Source organism: Triticum urartu, chromosome 2A, assembly GCF_056163025.1.
Source record: "Triticum urartu cultivar PI428250 chromosome 2A, HENAU_Tu73, whole genome shotgun sequence".
Classification (NCBI taxonomy): domain Eukaryota; kingdom Viridiplantae; phylum Streptophyta; class Magnoliopsida; order Poales; family Poaceae; genus Triticum; species Triticum urartu.
Genome location: NC_141874.1, coordinates 688,839,293 through 688,858,703, shown reverse-complemented (window position 1 = coordinate 688,858,703; position 19,411 = coordinate 688,839,293). Strand labels below are relative to the sequence as shown.

Sequence of the window (19,411 nt, the reverse complement as noted above, 5' to 3'; positions counted from 1 at the left end):
TTCCTAACATATAACTGGAGTGCCAGTAAAACGTGTTTGGTGTGGTGCTGCAAATATCTGAGTTTTTTTCACATCTCAAATACTCCCCTGTAAACAAATATTACCCCTTGGGAATGTTCTTCTTTTCTTTGCAGGGATTGCTACGGCTCATCAAGTGCTTACATGGTCGAAATGATCAATGCAGCTGCAATGCTTGCGTGAGATGCGGTGATAACAGTAGGATTTGAGTAGGTGGAGGATGTGAGTACTTATTTATGGGATGTGCACGTCGGCTTGAATTTAGTTAACCTAGTTCCTAGTGGATGGATTGCTTTGTGGGTAATCTCATAGCTCAGCTCAACTATATCTATATAAGTGAAAAGTGGTTCATCTGGCCTTCTGATCTGAAGGTGGCTTTTGTAGATTTTTTTTTGAAACTATGATGATTTTTATAGCAAATTTGGAAACTATACACCCTAATGGAGAAAAATCAAAAGTATCACCCCGTCGGCCTCCTGTTGGCCGAAGAGGGACTTTTCGGCCAACCGTTGGCCAAAAAGGACTTTTCGGCCAACAGTTGGCCAAAGAGTCCCTCTTCGGCCAACACCTGCTCTACTATTTAAATTTTTTTATATCAAATAGGATTTTTAGTATTTTAATTTGATTCTTTTTGCATTAGATTAGAAATTTTATGAAGTTTCTGTAGATATCATGTTTGACTAGATTTGAAAGTTTGAATTTAATTTTTTCATGAGTTTGCTCAAATAACTAGATTGCCTATAATTTGAGTTAGGAGTATTTTTTAAGATGATTCCTTTTGCTACTGGTTCTTTGTGAATTTGTTTATCAGTAGTAATTAATTGGCGAATTTTATAATTATTTAAAATTAGGTTTTTATGAAAACAGTTCTGTTTTAGTGTTTGTTAGGTTTTATGCTATTTCTTTCAATTTTAATTGCTTTAAATTTTTTATTTAGTTTTTTGACTTATTCTTTTTGTTTCTGTTTAGTTATCAGTAGCTATTTTATTTGTATTTTATTTCTTTTATCCTACTAGAAAACTTGTTTTGAGCTTCATAGGAGTTTATATTTAAAAGTGCCTTGTAAATCCTGTACAACCATTGCCGTTTTATACATGACAAAAAAAATACTTTCCCGCAATCTTTTTCCCTCCATTTTCTTTGCCGCCATTTTATTTCCCGCCATTCTCTCCCGCCACACTAAGGAGTGCTGCATCGACGGAGGATGACGATGATGCCTTCATGTGGAGTGTGAAACACTGTGTGAGAGAAGTCATAAGTGTGAAACACTCTCCGATGATGATGACGAAGCTGCAAACACTTATGACTTCTCTCAGACAGTGTTTCACACTCCACCAGCAGCACCGACGCAGGAGACACAGACCGTGTCAGACGATGTTATCTACGATCGTGGACACCATGAGGCTCGTTTTATAAGTTGAGAAGTGAAGATGGCGAGAAAGAAGATGGCAGGAAAGAAGATGGCGGGAGAGAATGGCGGGAAAGAAAATGGAGGGAGAGAATGGCGAGAAATAAAATGGCGGGAGAAAATGGAGGGAGGGAATGACGTAAAAACCTAATTTTAAATAATCCTAAAATTCACCAATTAATTACTACTGATAAACAAAGTCACAAAGAACCAGTAGCAAAAAGAATCATCTAAAAAGAATACTCCTAGCTCAAATTATAGGCAATCTAGTGATTTGAGAAAATTCATGAAAATTCAAATTCAAACTTCCAAATCTAGTCAAACTTGATATCTACAGAAACTTCGTAAAATTTCTAATCTAATGCAAAAAGAATCAAATTAAAATACTAAAAATCCTATTTGATATGAATTTTTCTAAAAAGTAGAGCAGGTGTTGGCCGAAGAGGGACTCTTCGGCCAACTGTTGGCCGAAAAGTACTTTTTGGCCAACCGTTGGCCGAAAAGTTCTTTTTGGCCAACTGTTGGCCGAAAAGTCACTCCCTTTTCGGCCAACAAGAGGCCGACGGGGTGATACTTTTGATTTTTCTCCATTAGGATGTATAGTTTCCGAATTTGCTATAAAAATCATCATAGTTTCAAAAAAAAATCGCTTTTGTATTGATGTGTTTTGTCTAGCACATCTATTCTGTACGTGATTTTATATATGCTTATGGGCGACCTAAGTATGGCATTGGAGTAAGAAAATATTGAAATTATGGCTATCATCTTTGTCTTGTGATGTACTTATATGGGATATGAGAATGTCATATGCATGATATAATGTCAGTAGCCATGCAAGGGTGAGTGAATGCGAATTTCCATCCCTGTAGTGTTTCTCGACTTTGTAAGATTATACTCACCTTTGATTTCAGAAGTGTCTAACTATATTATTATGAGATACGTCAAGCTTAAACTGGCCTGTTACTATCCTGTAACTTGATAATTTCTTGTTGCTATAGGCTTTTCTTGATTATAACTGTCGGAATGTCAGTACCCGGTGCAGCCGTGCAGGTGAGCTTTTTTTCTTGGAAAAAATGGTGCAGCCTAGCTGTTGCAATTTCCAGGAAATTAGATTGTTTGTGTTTCTCACTAATGTTGGGCAATTGCTTAATGGTCGAATTGATTGATGCAGTTTCAATGCTGGTGTGAGATGAGGTGATAAGTTTCGTCTCCATGAATTGAAGCGATGAGTTGATGCTTCTTCTTCTCTGATCTAATCGTTCACTCGGGTAACTAATCCTGGGCTTATATTTGATAACAAATTTATTTACGTTGCACATTCATAACCTCAGCTCCAGCAAGGTTCAGGCTAAGCTTGAAGAAAACAACCACCACAAGTCCGCAAAGCAAAAACCACTGACACAGTGATTCCAAACCAGGAGAAAATTGTGTAAAGATACAAGAACAGTTTGATAGTTGAAGTATCACAAAGGCAAAAAAAAAGCGAAGAAATTAACTTGTTAGGATGTACCAGGATAGATAGCATGCACACGCACACATGTCGTCATGTCTGCATCACACATATCAGGATATCAGAACAATGGAAACTAGTAATCAGCGCCGGCACACCAGGTTGCTGACTTCTAACCGGTAATAAGAACATTTATGTAATTAAGAGTACCCCCAACATATTCTTATCGTATAAGGCGAGTGCTAGAATGCTGATCTCTAAAGTTCATTATTGCAGCTGCAGAGCACATGTGGATGGCGTAGCAAGGAAATTCCGGACTAAACTAACTTTTGTAACGAACAACATAACGAATCTTCCGGTTTATCCAATGTGGTTCTCTCTTTCCTAGTAATCATCTTTTCTAGTTGACAAGACGAGATGAATAACAAACAGCACAACATGCCGGTTTACCTGTTACATGATATATGATTTGCAGCTTGAGTGCCTGCAGAGACAGCTCGTTCTGCAATGAGCACACCGCACATTTATGAGGGTATGTCAGGTCTGAGGACATATCGCACAAGATTGCCTCAAGAGCAACCCAGCTATATATGCTGTGTGTGTAAAAATATTGCTTACATGACCTCGGAGTAATCAATTCAAAAACACAACTCAATTTTAACATTTAGCCTGCTCCGTGGTAGCATTCTGCATTGATCAGCTAGCTTCCTGCTGCAGCAACCGATTTCCAGTTCTTCCAGTGAGAGTGGGAGGCCTGTTTCGGGCAGCCTTGAGATGCCCTTACACCCACATACCTTCAAACTCTTCAGGGAAGGAAGGTTGTGCAGCACTGCAGGAAGATCTACAAGCACTTGCAGGGACTCGAGGAGCACAAGCACTTGCTCTTGCTCATCTGTTAGTCCCACTTCTTCCAACCAAGTAAGTTTTAGGTGTTGCAGGGAGGTGAGGTGCCTGCAGAATGACGTGGTAAGGATAAATGGGTCTTGGATGTCAAGCCTTTTCAGCCGAGGTAACAGCGTATAGCCCTGCCTTGAAAAGCTCTCCAGAAATGGTGGCAAGCCAGGGCAGTTGTATACTGTCAAATGCCTGAGGCTGCCAAGGAATTGCAGGCCCTGCAGTGCAGTGAGCGATCCACAGCCTCTAATCTTCAATTCTTCCAGTGCCGTGCATGAGTGCAGCTGTAGAGATTGCAAATCTTTGCTGAAACACACAGTTAACTTTTTAAGGCTGGTGATATCTCTAGGGAAGCAGAGCTGCAGCGTTCCTTGGGAATGGTCATTGCTTTCAAGTTCGCCAAGTGAGTTTGGGAGGAGCCATCTTCCGTTTGTATGCACCAACGAGGAGAGCAGGTCAGGGCGGTCTAAAATGATTAGCTTCTCAAGGGAGGTAAATCCCAAGACACCTTCCTTGCCCCAGTTAAATGTTAGATGAGGGCACCTCTCAATAGTTATCCTCTTTAGAATGGATGTGAGATTTAATGGGATGCGCAACAGTCTGTCTGGAGCTAATCTGTCATCTGGATTTCCGGATGATGTGCCCTCCCTGGTTGAGCTAAGATTTGATATACTGTTTTCTTCCTCATCTGAATTTTCTTCCTCTTGGGAAGACAAATACAATTCCTCTAGGCATGGCGCATGTTGCAGCATCAGAGATAGCCACTTCCCCACTATACCACATGAATCAATACTGAGAAATTCAAGAGATGGGAAAGCCTTGCAATTCGCAGGTGTCACATCTTCAAGGGTATGCTCTGGCATCTCATCTGAAGCAAAAAGTTTTTCACAATCTCTTATTTCCAAGCTCGTTAAAGAGACGAGGTAACTAAAACCTTTTAATGATTTTTTTTTTTAGAAAAGGAGGATGACCCCCGGCCTCTGCATCTGGGCGATGCATACGGCCACTTTATTAATTATTCTCACAAGACCTTACAAAGTAATACAACAGCAAGACTAAAGCCACCGTCTAAGCAACAACTGTCGCTACACCTATCCAAATGATGAAGGGGCGCTGATAGCCTGGGCCTAATACCAAACAGACATCGCAGCCAAACCTAAACATCGAAGACCTGAGGTCCCAACGAGGACACCTGCCTGGTATGGGGCACCTATCAGTCCGGCGCACTTCTCAACCAGGACACCTGCCGGGTATGAGGCCGCCGCAGCCACCTGCCACAAGTCCATCTTTAGAGCTGTACTGTTGCATCTACCAAGCCAGATCTCTCTGCCATCGACGTCACCACGACGCCAGACAGCGCGTCCTCCTGCGCGAGTCCATCCTCCCACATCGAACTCCGAATCTGCACTGCGCCACGCCGTCAAGATCCGTCGCCATCAATGTATGGATGAAGCACCGCTCCACCAAAGAAACCGTCCGCTGGTCCCGCGAAGCAAGGCGCGGCACCAAGTAGAAGGCCGAAACGCACCGCCACCATGCCACCAGCAGCCCCGCCACCAAGAGCTGTTCCCAGCCGCCGCCTTCAAGAAGGAGCACGACACCAGGGTGCCGTCGACGCCCAGACCAGGAGAACAAAAGCTTCCGCCATAGCTCGAGGAGGAGGCGGAAGGGAGAGGATCCACCCCAAAGCCTTCAGGAAGGGGATCGGCGCCAAAGGCGTCGACTTTGGGGAAGCTGCCGCGCCAGCCAGGGGTTTCCCCCGGAACCTCACCCGCACGCCAGATCCGCCAGGCCGGCCATAGGGGACGCCGAAGCCGCCGCCAAGGACCGGCGCCAGCACGGATCGGGACAGATCGAAGCAAGGGCGGATCTTCTACATGGAGCCATGACGGATTGCGAGGAGCCGCCACTGCGCCAGCGTCCGCAGCCCCCACGCCGCCCGCGCGGCCGTGGGAGGCTGCCCACCAGAGCCCGCCGGCACAGCCCGCCGGCTGCACCGCGCCCATCGGCCGGGGCCGCCGCCCCGGGGAGCAGGAGGCGCCAGAGAGGCACCACCCCTGCAACAAACGGATCTGGACAGGGGCCCCAGATCCGCCGCCACCGGAAGCCACGGCCGGACACCCACGCTGCCCACGCAGCCGTGGTTGCACAGCCCCGCCAAGAACCCCTGGGGCCGCCGCCCCAGCATCCGGACTCCGCCGCCCCGCATGGCGCCCAGGGGCATCGCTGCGCGCCAGCCAGAGGCCCCCTCGAGGAGAAAAGGAGGCGAGCCGACGAGCTTCGCTCGCCGGCTTCCTCCGGCGGCGGCGGGGGAAGCAAGTGGATGGGGGTCGGGGGCGGCGGCGGCTAGGGTTCGCCCGAGCCGCCCCCCTGGAGGCAGCGCGAGCGACTTTTAACGAAATGGAACTTAGATTCCGGCAACCATATATCACCATCGATTTGAGGTTTTTCAGATTATTGAACAGAAAAATTTTGTCATCCAGTATCTTCAACTCATCGGAAGATTCGTCAAAACCATAGTAGTCATACTCACTATCATACCCAATACATAACTTATTATCAGATGATCCCTTCATGTACGGAAGTGTTGAAACTCCACAAATGAGTAACTCAGAACACATGATTGAGCGTGGAAGAGGCTTCAACACTTTCAAATGGGGGCAATATTCCAGACTTAGTTCCCTGAGATTAGGAGCCCATGACCTCTGCTCGGTTTTGAATTCATCATTGTTCTCAAACAGATCAAACTCCTTCAGTGATTGACAATCCTCGATTTGCAGTGCTCTTAGTCTAGAGCTCATACCTTCCACGGAAGTGCATGAACATTTCTCCAACTTTGGCATTTTAACTAAAGCTAGCTCCTCCAGTGAAGGAACCAGTATTTCTATTACTTTGGGCAGGTTTCTCAACTCCAGCTTTGTCAAAAACTGAAATCTTTCCAAAAATGGAAGTATTTTCCATTCACTACAATTCCATATCTGAACCATCTGGGAGGAGGTAATCAAGGTAATGTTGTCAACCACAATTGGCAAAGCAAAATCATACCCAGATATCTGGAGAACCTTTAAGTCCCAATGTGGTTCCCAACCCTCAACCTCCATGACTATCTCCGCAGGAGAATCCTTCCAGGACAAGTGCAACTTTTCTGAGAGTTCATTGTTTACCAATCCTGCCTCATAAACATCTTCCAGAGTATTAACATGCATCCAATGTTCAGTGGATTGGAGTTGTGTTAACTCAAAGCCACTAGAAATATGAAACTTGAAACCATGTTGTTCCTGAAATGATAGCATATTATCAATGGTTGCAATGGAACAGTACACTCCCTTGTGTACAACAAGATGCCGTAGGCTAACCAGATTATTAATACAACCAGGCATAGTACGATCAGTGTATGAACCGACGTCTAATACTTGGAGATGGTACAATTTGCTCAAAATTTGAGGGAAAGACCCATCCACCTCCTCAAACACATGTTTGAGAAAATCAGCAGGTGCTGCAGACATTTGCAGCACACGTAAGTTATGTGCCTTTTGAAATATATCTTGGAATAATAGTAAGGAAAAGTCATAGTGCCCAAGTAACACCAATGTCCTCAGTTCACTAACTGATGTAATTGCATTTTTCAGATTTTCTTCAAACTTCTCATCACGAGAAATGTTCCCATGCTGATCTTTCTGGTACGCGGATCCAGTTACTATTGACAAATGTCGTAGAGTTCGAGGCATTTTTTTGCAGTGTCGACCATCTATACTTGCACTGTCAGTCCTTGAAACCATCATCGCAAAATCATGCATGAGACCGCATATGGCATACATAACTTGACTGCCTAGATATGGTTCTTCTCTTTTAACTTCTTCAAAGAAGCCCATGTTAACCAAATCAATCAGATATCCCTGCCCTATATCCTCCAATCTCCGACTAGAGTTGTTGCACTTTACAAATCCCTGTGATATCCAGAAACCGACCAACACCTCACTAAGAAACTGATAACTGTCGGGGAATATGGAGCAATATGAGAAACACCGCTGTAAATGGTACGGAAGTTGATCATAGCTAAGCTTCAGAGCAGCCATGATACCTCTATTGTGATGCATGTATTTCCACTCTTCGTTCTTTAGAACGATTCTCCAATAATCAGTGTTAAGTTTCTTCCGTAATAGTTCTCCTGTAGATACAGCTGCTAATGGGTTGCCCTTTAACTTCTCGGCTATTTGCCACCCGATGATACTTAAACTTGGATGCTCCTGACAGTTCTCGTAACCAAATGCACGTGATTTGAACAATAACCAAAAGTCATCATTTGCCAGAGCACCTAACTTGACTGGTTTGAGGGTGCCTAACCTTCGTGCAAGAAATATATTTCTAGTTGTGACTAGGACCACATTACCCTTCACATGACTTGATACTAGAGAATCCAACATTTCAGCCCATCGGATATTATCGTCCACGTCATCCCAGACATTATCTAAAATAATTAAAAGTCTCTTTGAGTTAGCATGACTCTTCAAGATCTCCGGAAGCTTCGCAAAACAGGTTATTTCTTCATGCCTTTCTTGAGAAATAGAGTTTAACATCTCCCTTGTGAGCCTTATTTTATCAAAGTTGCGAGACACCCAAACCCATATCCTTTGGTCAAATTGATGTTCCACATCTGGATCATTGCATACAAGTTGAGCAAGAGTTGTTTTCCCAACGCCTGCAATGCCTACAATAGGCAGAACAACCACACCATCAGATTTTTCTTCTGTTATCATCTTTATAATGTTGTTCTTTTCTGCAACTCTTCCACACACATACGGTGGAACAATACTTGATGTGCTTAGGTGCTGATCTAAGGCTGTACTCTGATGGTGATTAGAACTGGAAGATATGTCTGATCCATGCAGTTTGAGAACCTCACTCACTTGCCCTCGGATAACTTGCAACAGACTAATAATTTCTTGTATCCTATCGGATATTGTATTCTTGTCACAAGGGGTGGTGTGTGTATTAGCTGCAATGATATGTGCTGACTCCTCATCCACGCTGCTTTTTTTCCTGCTAGATGAATCACCAACTACAATATGTGTCACATTTGCAATAGCATCACCGGTGCTGCAGTAAGAAAAAGACCATGAATTGGCTATTAGAACCACAGCGAGGTCTCTTAATTAAATGACTTCAAAAAATGTGTCGGTGTAAGGTTCAGATTCGTTAGCTACCTTGGCAGGTTTGGGGGCTGCTGGTCATCTTCTCCACGTTTCTTTTCACAAATCTTGGTATGGTTATGCATACCTGATGTACCGGTCTTCCCCCCGCACTTGATCTCTTTGTGGCAGTATTTACATTTTGCCTTGATTGGCTGTGTGTTTTCATTTTCTATAGCTTCATAATTATCCCATGCCTTGGACCGTCGTTTCTTTCCTTTTCCGCCCGATGAGCTGCCAACAATAGGCTCACCAGTACTGCAGTAAGGGGGAAAATGCTGGGTTGGCTATTAGGACCACAATTAGTGGGTCTCAAGAAGATGCATATAAGCTATTTCTAAAAATATGCTCATGCAAGGTATACTCAATAGTACCTTGAAGGGTTTGGCGGATGTGCTCCGGGAGCACAAGTCACAGAATGCGCATTCTCCAGATGCTTCTTCATAGATGATGTACCGTTCGTCTTGGTATCACACTTAAACTCATTGCTGCAGTGTCTACATTCTGCTTTGACGGGTTTTCCGTTATCTCTTTCTGTGATCGTAAAGTGTTCCCATACCACGGACCGTAATTTGCCGGCATTGCTCGGCATATCAGCATCGCCCCTTGTAGCTGTGCCAGAAAAAAGAACGTGGACCAGACAAGCATAAGATCAAACTTACTTTTTCGGGGCAATATAAGATCAAACTAGTAATTATTAGCAGACTTGGATTAATTGGATCTAGAGAGATTTGCGCTTACCTCCTGGGAGTGGGAGTGGGAGTGGCTCGCTTGGATCTGCAGGTGCCGGCAGACCTTGGACTTGCTGTTGCAGCCTGTTGTAGTCGAGCTCGTCCACAAGATCGTCGGCTTCATAGAGCCGCTCTTCAAGAAGAGCGAAAGCTTCATCCAGAAGCTCGTTCCCGCCCCCCTTATCTTTCGCATCAGAGACCACTATCTTCTTGACTTCCCAGATCTCCGACTTGAGCTTCTCGATGTCATCGGCAAGTCCGACCTGGCGAATCCAGGCACCGAGCTTGTCGATCTTGAGGGTTGCAGAGATGGTCTGCACCAGCCACCCAATCGCGGCCGCCATCAGATCCGGCAGAAGCAGCTCGCTGGAGATGGTCTCTGGTCAGTGGAGAGTGTGAGGGAGGGGAGTCGAGGCTCGAGAGTGGGCGGCACGCGAGCAGAGAAGAAACAATATACAATGCGCCGCACCGAACGCGGAAGGAAGGAGGGAAGCTAGGCGGGCGCGGAGAAGCTAGACGGGCTCTCTCAGCTCAGTCGATTGTATATGTGGAGCCCACACATAAAGCTCTATGGGCTACTTTAAAGAGGAGTTCGGCCTGTCGACGGTATTCACAAGTTTGGGCCAGGCTATAGTTCTGTTGATTTATATATATCGCTGCAACTTTGGCCCAGAATTTTAATGAAATGGACAAGGCCGAGCACATTAAAGATAGTGGTCTCTGATGTATTTTTGTTCATACTATACAGGAAAAACAAAGAGATTGCTCTAAAAAAAGGAAAAAAAGAGACCATTCTCAAATTCTTAAAAAGGAGCAGGGGAGACTACATTACTAAACAATTTCACATGCATCGAAGGTGTGCGATGGCGGAAACATTTTACCCGATGAGGGCGACGTGTACGTGTTTATATAGCAGGGGCGCACCTCCCTGTACAGCGCATACAAGTTGTTGGAGATTACATCTTGGAGAGAAAGAAAGATCTCTTAGATAGAGATAAACCTTAACAACCTAGTCTATCTAACTAGGACTCCTAACAACCGAAGCAAACAAGATGGTGCGGCAGATATGATGCGTGTTTGACACCCCCCTTAATCACAACTTCATTAAGTTGAGATTATGTCTGAAGTTCTCAAAGCTCCTCACAGGTAAAGTCTTAGTAAAACCATCTGCAAGCTGATCTTTGGAATGAATGAAGCGAATATCAAGTTGCTTTTGAGCAACTCTCTCTCGAACAAAATGAAAATCTATTTCAATATGCTTTGTTCTTGCATGAAAAACTGGATTAGCAGACAAATAAGTTGCACCAAGATTGTCACACCACAGACATGGAGCTGGTGTGTTCTTTATACCCAGTTCTTTCAGCATGGATTGAACCCATATAATTTCAGCTGTAGCATTTGCAAGTGCTTTATATTCTGCCTCTGTGCTAGACCTGGAAACAGTGGCTTGTTTCGAGCACACCATGAAATCAGATTTGGTCCAAAAAATATTGCAAAGCCACCAGTGGACCGCCTGTCATCCAAGCACCCTGCCCAGTCTGAGTCGGAGAAGGCACTGACCAGATTAGAGGATGATCTGCTGAAATCTAAGCCAATACTCAAAGTTCCTTTAACATATCTCACTATGCGTTTTGCAGCAGTGAAGTGAACATTGGTAGGTGCATGAAGAAACTGGCATACTTTATTGATAGCAAAAGATGTATCAGGCCTAGTCAGGGTAAGATATTGAAGGGCTCCTACCAAGCTTCTATACTTGGTGCTATCTTCTTGACTCAAAAGATTACCTTCTGTGAGAGACAGTTTTTCTGAACTGGATAATGGAGTAGGTGTAGGCTTGCAACCTTGTAGACCAGCCTTTTTTACAAGATCAGTTGCATACTTTTTCTGAGAGAGATGAAGTCCATCTGTGTGCTTCTTCACCTCAATTCCAAGAAAGTAATGCAAGTCACCAAGATCTTTCAAAGCAAAATCTGCACTCAAATCTTTCAACAGTCCTGTGATTGCTTCATTTGATGAGCTTGTCACAATGATATCATCAACATATATTAAAACAAATATGCATGTGTTGAACTTGTTGTAGATGAACAAAGAAGTGTCAGATTTTGATGGAATAAAACCAAGTGCTTGCATTTTGTGGCAGAGTCGAGAGTACCATGCTCTCGGTGCTTGCTTTAACCCATACAGTGCCTTGTCAAGTTTACACACATAGGAGGGAGTTTTCTTGCTTTCAAACCCAGGAGGTTGCTTCATGTACACTTCCTCTTCCAGAACACCGTGAAGAAACGCGTTCTGAACGTCTAACTGTCTAAGACTCCAGCCCCTAAAAACAGCAATAGACAAAACTAGACGAATGGTTGCAGCTTTAACAACTGGACTAAAAGTATCCTCATAGTCAATACCATATCGTTGTTTAAACCCCTTTGCAACTAGCCTAGCTTTGTAACGGTCAATAGTTCCATCCGATTTCCTCTTGATCCTGAAAACCCACTTGCAATCAATTAAATTTTTACCTTGCTGTGGAGGAACTAAGTGCCATGTATTATTCTTCTTTAGAGCCATGTATTCTTCATTCATCGCTTTCTGCCATTTTTCATCACCAAGTGCTTCTTCTAGAGTAAGAGGTTCACCTGTAGAACAAACCATGCCATATTTTGTTACTCGTTTGTAGTCAACAGGTTGTATTACTCCCTTTTGTAATCTTGTACGGCATGGAGAACCAGCCAAATTTTCGGCCGCAGAGGATCCCGCAGCATGAGCAGCAATTGCTGCAGGAACCAATCCCAAGGAGGATCCACGCGCTGCAGCGGCAGGTTCTGCCTCATTCGGATTTTCTATGGCAGATTCCAGCAGCTGTGTACGTGCAGACTCTGCAGAAGATCCCGCTAGAGGAGTGGACTCATCATGGCCACATGATGGCGAATCGGCCTCGGGTCGGACGTTGGTCGGATGCGTGGGCGCGCGCGCACCGACACTGGATCCCGCGCCAGCTTCAGGCCCCACGTTGGTTGGACGAGTTGGGGTCCGCCGCTTGTAACACACGGGCTGGCTGGAGAAGCGTGCGCCGCCCGCACCAACTGAGCGATGACGCGTGGCAGATGGCGATTGGCGTGTAGGCGATGTCGTGCTGCGGCCCGCGGGTGGCGACGAGGCGCGCGTCTGGACCGAGGCGGGTGCACATGCAGGCTGCACCCCTGGTGCATCTGCCGCCACCGATCCCGAGGAGGATCCCCTGCCCTACAGGGGAACAGATCCCGAGGAGGATTTGTCCCCAGATTCCGGGCACATGAAATATGGCTTCGGCTGAGGATTTTTTTCACCATTTTCTTCTCTGTTTTCTTCGCTGTTTTCACCTGTAATATCACAAGACTCATGCATGTCATCAGTAAGAGGGTTAGTCAACAGTTGATCATTATCACAATCGTTTCCCCCCTTGATCAACACCGGATAGATGAGGAGGCAAAAGAAGAATCTCTTGATGGAGCAAAGCACCGGCGTTAGGATGAAGATCAGCAAAAGGAAACTTGGTTTCATCGAAGACAACATCACGTGAAATGTAGACAGGTCCAGTTGCAACGTCAAGGCTCTTGACACCTTTATGTTGATTGCTATACCCTAGAAAAACACATTGTTTTGAGCGAAACATGAGCTTGCGTTTGTTGTAGGGACGAAGATTGGGCCAACAGGCACACCCGAAGACACGAAGAGATTTGTAGTCGGGTTTCATGTGAAGGAGGCGTTCTAGTGGAGTTTCATTGTTAATGACTCGACTAGGGAGCATGTTTATGATATGAACAGCTGTGAGGAAAGCCTCATCCCAGAACTTGAGAGGCATTGATGCACCGGCTAGGAGGGCTAATCCAACCTCAACTATATGTCGGTGCTTACGTTCGGCAGAGCCGTTTTGCTGATGAGCGTGGGGGCATGACACATGATGTGGTATGCCAAGGGTTTGGAAAAATGAGTTTAATTTCTCGTATTCCCCTCCCCAATCAGACTGAACTGCAATGATCTTACTATCAAATTTTCGTTCAACGAGAGCTTGAAAGTTTTGAAAAACTTGGAAGACATCTGATCTTCTCCTGAGAAGATAGATCCAGGAGAATTTATTGTAGTCATCTATGAAGCTCACATAATAGGTATGTCTACGAACAGAACTGGGGGCAGGACCCCAAACATCAGAAAAGATTAATTGCAAGGGTTTGGTAGAAACACTAGTAGATATAGAATAAGGCAATTGATGACTTTTCGCTCGTTGACAAGAATCACAAATAGTTTCAAGATCACGCTCACCAACATACGGGAGCTTATTTTTCCTAAGCAATTTTTCAACTAAAGGGAAAGCAGCATGTCCTAGTCGATCGTGCCACCGTGTTGACGAAAGTTTGGCAACACCATAGGCTTGTTTATTGGATCTTCTATGCTCCGGGATCAATGGGTAGAGTCCTTGAACGCATCTACCTCGATGGAGAATTTTCTTCGTTGCCTGATCCTTGATCAAGAAAAAATAAGGATGAAACTCAAGGAAGACATGATTATCGATGGCAATTCTATGAACAGAGAGAAGATTCTTATCGGCACTAGGAACTAGCAAGATTTTCTTTAGATGAATTTTACGACGAGGGGTACTAAAAAGTGAATGACCAACGTGACTGATCCTCATACCTTCGCCGTTGGCAGTGTAGATTTGGTCTTTGCCACGGTATTTCTCCTTCATGGTGACCTTCTCGAGCTCATTGGTGATGTGATTTGTCGCCCCGCTGTCGACGTACCAGTTCGTGTCGACGCCGTAGGAGCCGTCCGCAGCCGCCGCAACCTTGTCCTCGTCTTGAGAGGAGTCATCATCTTCATCATAGCGATACCAACAGTCTTTGGCCGTGTGCCCAAGCTTGCCACAGATCTGGCAGCGTGGTGCATCTGGGCGAGACCTGCTGGAGCCGTCGCCACGACGAGACTTGGAGTTGGTGGAGCGCCCGATGCGGGAGTTGCTGGAGCCGCCACCACCGTTGCTATTGTTTCCTGACCGCCCCTTGTTGCGGGGAGATCCACGCGAGCGAGGGCCGCCGCCACGGCCACGAGATGCGGCATTTGCAGAAGACTTGAAGCCGCCGGAGGAGCCGTGGAACTGGGCCATGCGCTGGTCAAAGTTACTCAGCATGGCGTAGAGTTCGTCGATGGTGACGGGCGTGACGCGAGCGTCGAGGGCGGAGACGAGCATCTGGTAGTCGACATCGAGGCCATGGAGAATGTACGAGATGAGTTCGTCATCCTGGATGGGCTTGCCCGCAGCAGCAAGTTCATCAGCAAGGCCGCGGAGGGAGGCGAAGTAGGAGGCGACCGACTGGTTGCCCTTCTGCGCGTTGATGAGCGTAGTCCTGATGTTGTTGACGCCGCTGAGTGACTGGGACGAGAACATGCCCGCCAGCGCGACCCAGAGTTCGTGCGCCGTGGTGATCGCGGTGACCGCGACCAGCACCTCCTTGGAGAGGGTGCTCAGCAAATAGCCAAGCACCTGTTGATCCTCCCGGACCCAGAGTGGGTGGAGAGGGTTGGGCTCAGAAGTCTCCTTATCGTCCTTATCTTTCGTGACGTGGAGTCTGGCCGGCTCCGGCGCGGTGCCGTCGACGTAGCCGAAAACGCCGGCGCCCCGCAGGTGGGGTGTGACCTGCGTGCGCCATAGCACGTAGTTCGTGCGATTGAGCTTTTCGGTGACCTGGCCATTGAGGCTAGGGGTGGCGCCGGAGGATGAAGACATGGCTATGCACTAGATGCAATCGGGAGACTAGGATTGGAAGAGAAGGGCTCTGATTACCATGTGCGATGGCGGAAACGTCTTACCTGATGAGGGCGACGTGTACGTGTTTATATAGCAGGGGCGCACCTCCCTGTACAGCGCATACAAGTTGTTGGAGATTACATCTTAAAGAGAAAGAAAGATTTCTTAGATAGAGATAAACCTTAACAACCTAGTTTATCTAACTAGGACTCCTAACAACCGAAGCAAACAAAATGGTGCAGCAGATATGATGCGTGTTTAACAGAAGGCACAACACAACATCCATCCTCCGTCGTCCATCAATCCACAAAAGGCACAAACACACAGTACTAAGTGGAAGGAAATGAAACTGCGCCCACGCCAAGCGCGCGCACACACAGGGCACAAGTACTGACACGGACGAACAGAGTCCCACAACAGGGATGAACTACTATTTCACGTTCAGAATGGCAAAGCCTACAAGCGCAGCCACCAAGACGACGGGCAGGAGGCCAAGCCAGAGCATCGTCTTCCCGGCGGCACGTCTTCTGACCACGTCCCCTGACACCCAGAAGCCGGCCGACGCCTCGAGGAGCCCGAAGACGAACACGGCGACGAGGATGCCGTAGTATATAAGAAGAAGGGTGCTTTGCCGTGGTGGAGAAATATACCTCCTGGCGCCTTGGATATGACGAGACAGAGCGCCGCGGCTGCGTCGACGACACCGCAGGAGATGAGAGCAGCCGGCAGCTTCTCGGCGTTGCTACATGCGGCGGAAATCAAGGCGAGCAGTTTCAAGAAGGCGGCCAGGAACCGCGCCCATTTGGTTTTCCGGCCCTTCGTTAAGCACATGGCATGTTGCAAAGGCTTGAATGGATCGTGCTTTACTGCTTAAACAAAGCCTCAGTGCATATGACATCGTTAGTAAACAGTCTCTGTTGCTTACTGCGCGCTATGTACAGTTGCGTACCTCTGTTCTAATTAGATTATACTTTCTTTAACGAGAGAAATAAACTATTCATGTTCTTGTTCTTAAGATGTGCGTATACTTGTTTCATCTTATCATTAGATTTTATTTATAAACGTATTTCTGCACTTGAGTATATTGTTGAAAACGACCAAGAAGTAGCAATTCCAAGAAGGAACAAGGTCATTCATCTAGTACTACTACACTAATAATGAGCTACAGTAGTAGTAAAAAAGTGTCACAGAGTAAACAACCAAAACACATGGTCAATTAGTACGCAGCGAAGTATTAAGTTGAAATCACGTATCTACGTGCAATTGCAGTGTTGCTTGCAAGGTATACAAGTTCGGGAAAAGCTCTTGTTCTCTTTCTGCGGGGGAAGATTCATTCTTTTTGTGATGCTACTAGTCTCTTGATAGATTTCATCATTCCACAACCCAAACTGATTTGGTTCTTTTAATCAAGAGGGATTGAGACAACGACAGCGGCAACGACCTCGCCGTGTCAGGAGCCCGAACCATAACCGAGCCGACTCAAACCAGAATCGATCAAGGGCATTTTTGGTTTATGACGCGTGGCCAAGGATGATTGGCAGAAAGAGTGCCACGTGAGTACGACAGTCAACAATCAACAGCATCGTCACACACGCATGTATTTTCTTGAGGTAATAGCACCTCAGGTACCTAACTTGCATAGAATGTGATGATTCGGTCCTGCATTTGTAAAACTTGACTCCATCATACCCCAACTTGCACCTCATGTGTGAGATGATTTAGTCTCAGTCCAATCACAATTCTACAATTGGCAGCCAGGTGGCTGGACCGATCAGCGCACGCATTTTTGCAGAAACCCCCTGCCGTTTTCTTTAATCAATTCGCACTCAGTGTCCGAACCAACCGACCAGAATCGGCACTAACGGCGGCCCGTGCGCGTGGCCAGCATGGCGCACAACGCGATGGATGAAGCGGCGGCGCTGGTCGTGCGACGTGCGCGGGCGCAGCACGCTCTGGGTGCTCTTCCACCAGGACGACTGCGAGCGCGTCCGCAACGGCACGGCCTTCGGCGCGTTCCCCGTCTCGTCCTCCGCCGCGGCCGCGTCGCTCCCCACCGAATTCCACCAGCTGCCGTCGGCTCGACCGTGCGTCCCAGAGATCTTCTTGGAGGACGAGATCGTTATGGCCGAGAGCTCTGACGAGATAACTCCGGTGGTGGAGCGCGTCTTGGTTGTCGACACCTCGGGAGAGATGGAAACCGAAGCTTATGGGTCCGGAGAGGTCAAGGCCATGAAGGATCACATAGATCTCGAATCTTCGCAGCCCAAGAAGCCGCCGCCCATGGACCTGAAGGAGATCGCCGGGAGCTTCCGGCTCGCTGCCTCGGTCTTCAGCAAGAAGTGGCACAAGTGGAGGCGCAAGCAGAAGCTCAAGAAGGAGGAGGCGGCCGGCAGCAAGGGCAGCGGCCGCGGCAATGCCGCCGTCGGAGAAGCCATCCAAGCCCTCCTTCCTTCGGCGGAGCCGCCTTCGTAGGGAGGCAGGCTCGGTGTTCGCCGGAGGCCGTCGTTCGTGCGACACGGACCCAAGCTTCTCCCTTGATGCTGGCCGCATGTCTGTCGACGATGTAGGTCTATCCTGGGACGGGCCCCGCGCGTCCTGGGACGGCTACCCCTTCGGCGCCGGCGCCGGCATTGGCCTTGGCCGAGCGCCTCCGCCGCTGTCACGGCTCCCGCCCATCCTCTCCGCGCTCGAGGACTCACCTGCCGGCGTGGTGGAACGCTCCGACGGCCAAATTCCTGTGGAAGATGACTCGCAGCCCGAGCCTGACGGCGACGCCAACACCCCCGAGGCTCGGCGCAGACGCGAGACTACTACATGGACACGTCGAGCCGGAGGCGCCGGAGCCTGGAGCGGTCAAGCTCCGTGCTGACAAGGTCGTTCGAAGTGCCCGACCCAAAGCCAACCCCTGCAGCGGCCGCCATCACCAATGCCACGGTGCCCCGCTGACCAGCAGCTCAGAGTTCTACCACTTCCACCATGCCGAAGACCTGCTCGACCAACGGTTCAACTCCAACTCTCTCGTCAAAGACTTCCCGGTGACCCTGGACGCCGCGTTCCCGGGCCCCGCCAAGAAGCCACGGCGTCTAAGCAAGGCGTGGACCCTCTGGGGCTTCATACACTGCCGGGCCACGGGCCGCCGGGGCAGCCCGTCCGACGCCCCGGACCGCGCGTTCTCGGAGTCGTGGCCGAAGCTGCGCGTCCGCGGGGTACAACAACGCCGGGATGCAGAGGTGCAACAGCAACACCAGCGCGCGAAGCTCGTTCAGCAGCAACAGCGCCGGCCTGGGCAGCTCGCGGCGCTGCTTCGTCAACGGCCACGGCAGCGTCAAGCGGCGACAGGAAGACCAGTGCGTGCTGGAGCGGAACAGCGGCGCTCGGTACTCGCCGGGGCACCACGCCGACAACGGCATGATGCGGTTCTACCTGACCCCGCTGCGGAGCGCCAGCGGCCGGCGCGGCGCCACCGGGCTGCCGGCCAACGGCGGCCGGCATCTGCGGTCGCAGTCGTTCGCGAGGAGCATGCTCCGGCTGTACTGAGGCGTGGCATCTCGTTTTCACCTGACCAGTAGCTCGGCACTCCGGTCGAGTTGTTTCTTTGCAGCAGCAGTAGTGATTAAGGGCAATGGTATAGTCATAAATCCTTTTATTACATGCTTGTGTAGGTTTGGATGGAACGGAACGAGGTTTATCTCATGTGATCACTTGTTTGTCTCGTGCTGTTCTTCTGCCATTGCTTCTGTTCGTTGTCGGCAGCTGGTGGAATTCGGTGGGGAGCGCCGCGGCCGCAGCGGAGGACGAGACAAGGAATGCGCCGAAGGCCGTGCCGTCGCGGATGCGCTCGCGGTCGTTGTCGGTGTCAAAACCGGCGAATCTCAGATAGGGGGTTCCGAACTGTGCGTCTAAAGCGGATGGTAACAGGAGGCAGGGGATACGATGTTTTACTCAGAT

The 19,411-nt window shown here is 48.1% G+C and overlaps 2 protein-coding genes and 1 pseudogene across 2 annotated transcripts; 1 reads left to right on the top strand and 2 right to left on the bottom strand.

Annotated features, from left to right (window-relative positions):
- Positions 1–3,514: 3,514 nt before the first annotated feature.
- On the bottom strand, positions 3,515–10,110 carry LOC125537880 (uncharacterized). Its single transcript, XM_087542137.1, has 5 exons — positions 9,701–10,110; positions 9,334–9,571; positions 8,975–9,217; positions 6,177–8,867; positions 3,515–4,721 (listed from the first exon to the last, which is right to left on the bottom strand). The coding sequence occupies exons 1-5, from the start codon at positions 10,032–10,034 to the stop codon at positions 3,515–3,517; spliced, it is 4,713 nt and encodes a 1,570-aa protein (XP_087398263.1). The 5' UTR covers positions 10,035–10,110.
- Positions 10,111–11,049: 939 nt separating this feature from the next.
- Positions 11,050–16,294, bottom strand: LOC147986757 (uncharacterized). The gene is made up of 5 exons (XM_087542136.1): positions 16,114–16,294; positions 15,526–15,606; positions 14,353–15,444; positions 12,766–12,924; positions 11,050–12,317 (listed from the first exon to the last, which is right to left on the bottom strand). Exons 1-5 carry the CDS (start codon positions 16,292–16,294, stop codon positions 11,050–11,052), a joined length of 2,781 nt encoding a protein of 926 aa, XP_087398262.1.
- A 1,074-nt stretch (positions 16,295–17,368) lies between these two features.
- Positions 17,369–19,036, top strand: LOC125534099 (protein OCTOPUS-like; annotated as a pseudogene).
- The last annotated feature ends 375 nt before the right edge of the window (positions 19,037–19,411 follow it).

Coding starts and splice junctions, on each gene's coding strand:
- LOC147986757 (XM_087542136.1), bottom strand. CDS start 16,294: ATGTGCTTAACGAAGGGCCGGAAAACCAAATGGGCGCGGTTCCTGGCC. Junction 15,607..16,113: donor CATATCCAAGGCGCCAGGAG/GTATATTTCTCC, acceptor TTTCTCTTTAAG/ATGTAATCTCCAACAACTTG. Junction 12,318..12,765: donor CTGCCACGCGTCATCGCTCA/GTTGGTGCGGGC, acceptor TTTGTTCTACAG/GTGAACCTCTTACTCTAGAA.
- LOC125537880 (XM_087542137.1), bottom strand. CDS start 10,034: ATGGCGGCCGCGATTGGGTGGCTGGTGCAGACCATCTCTGCAACCCTC. Junction 9,572..9,700: donor CCCACTCCCACTCCCAGGAG/GTAAGCGCAAAT, acceptor TTTCTGGCACAG/CTACAAGGGGCGATGCTGAT. Junction 9,218..9,333: donor CATCCGCCAAACCCTTCAAG/GTACTATTGAGT, acceptor CCCTTACTGCAG/TACTGGTGAGCCTATTGTTG.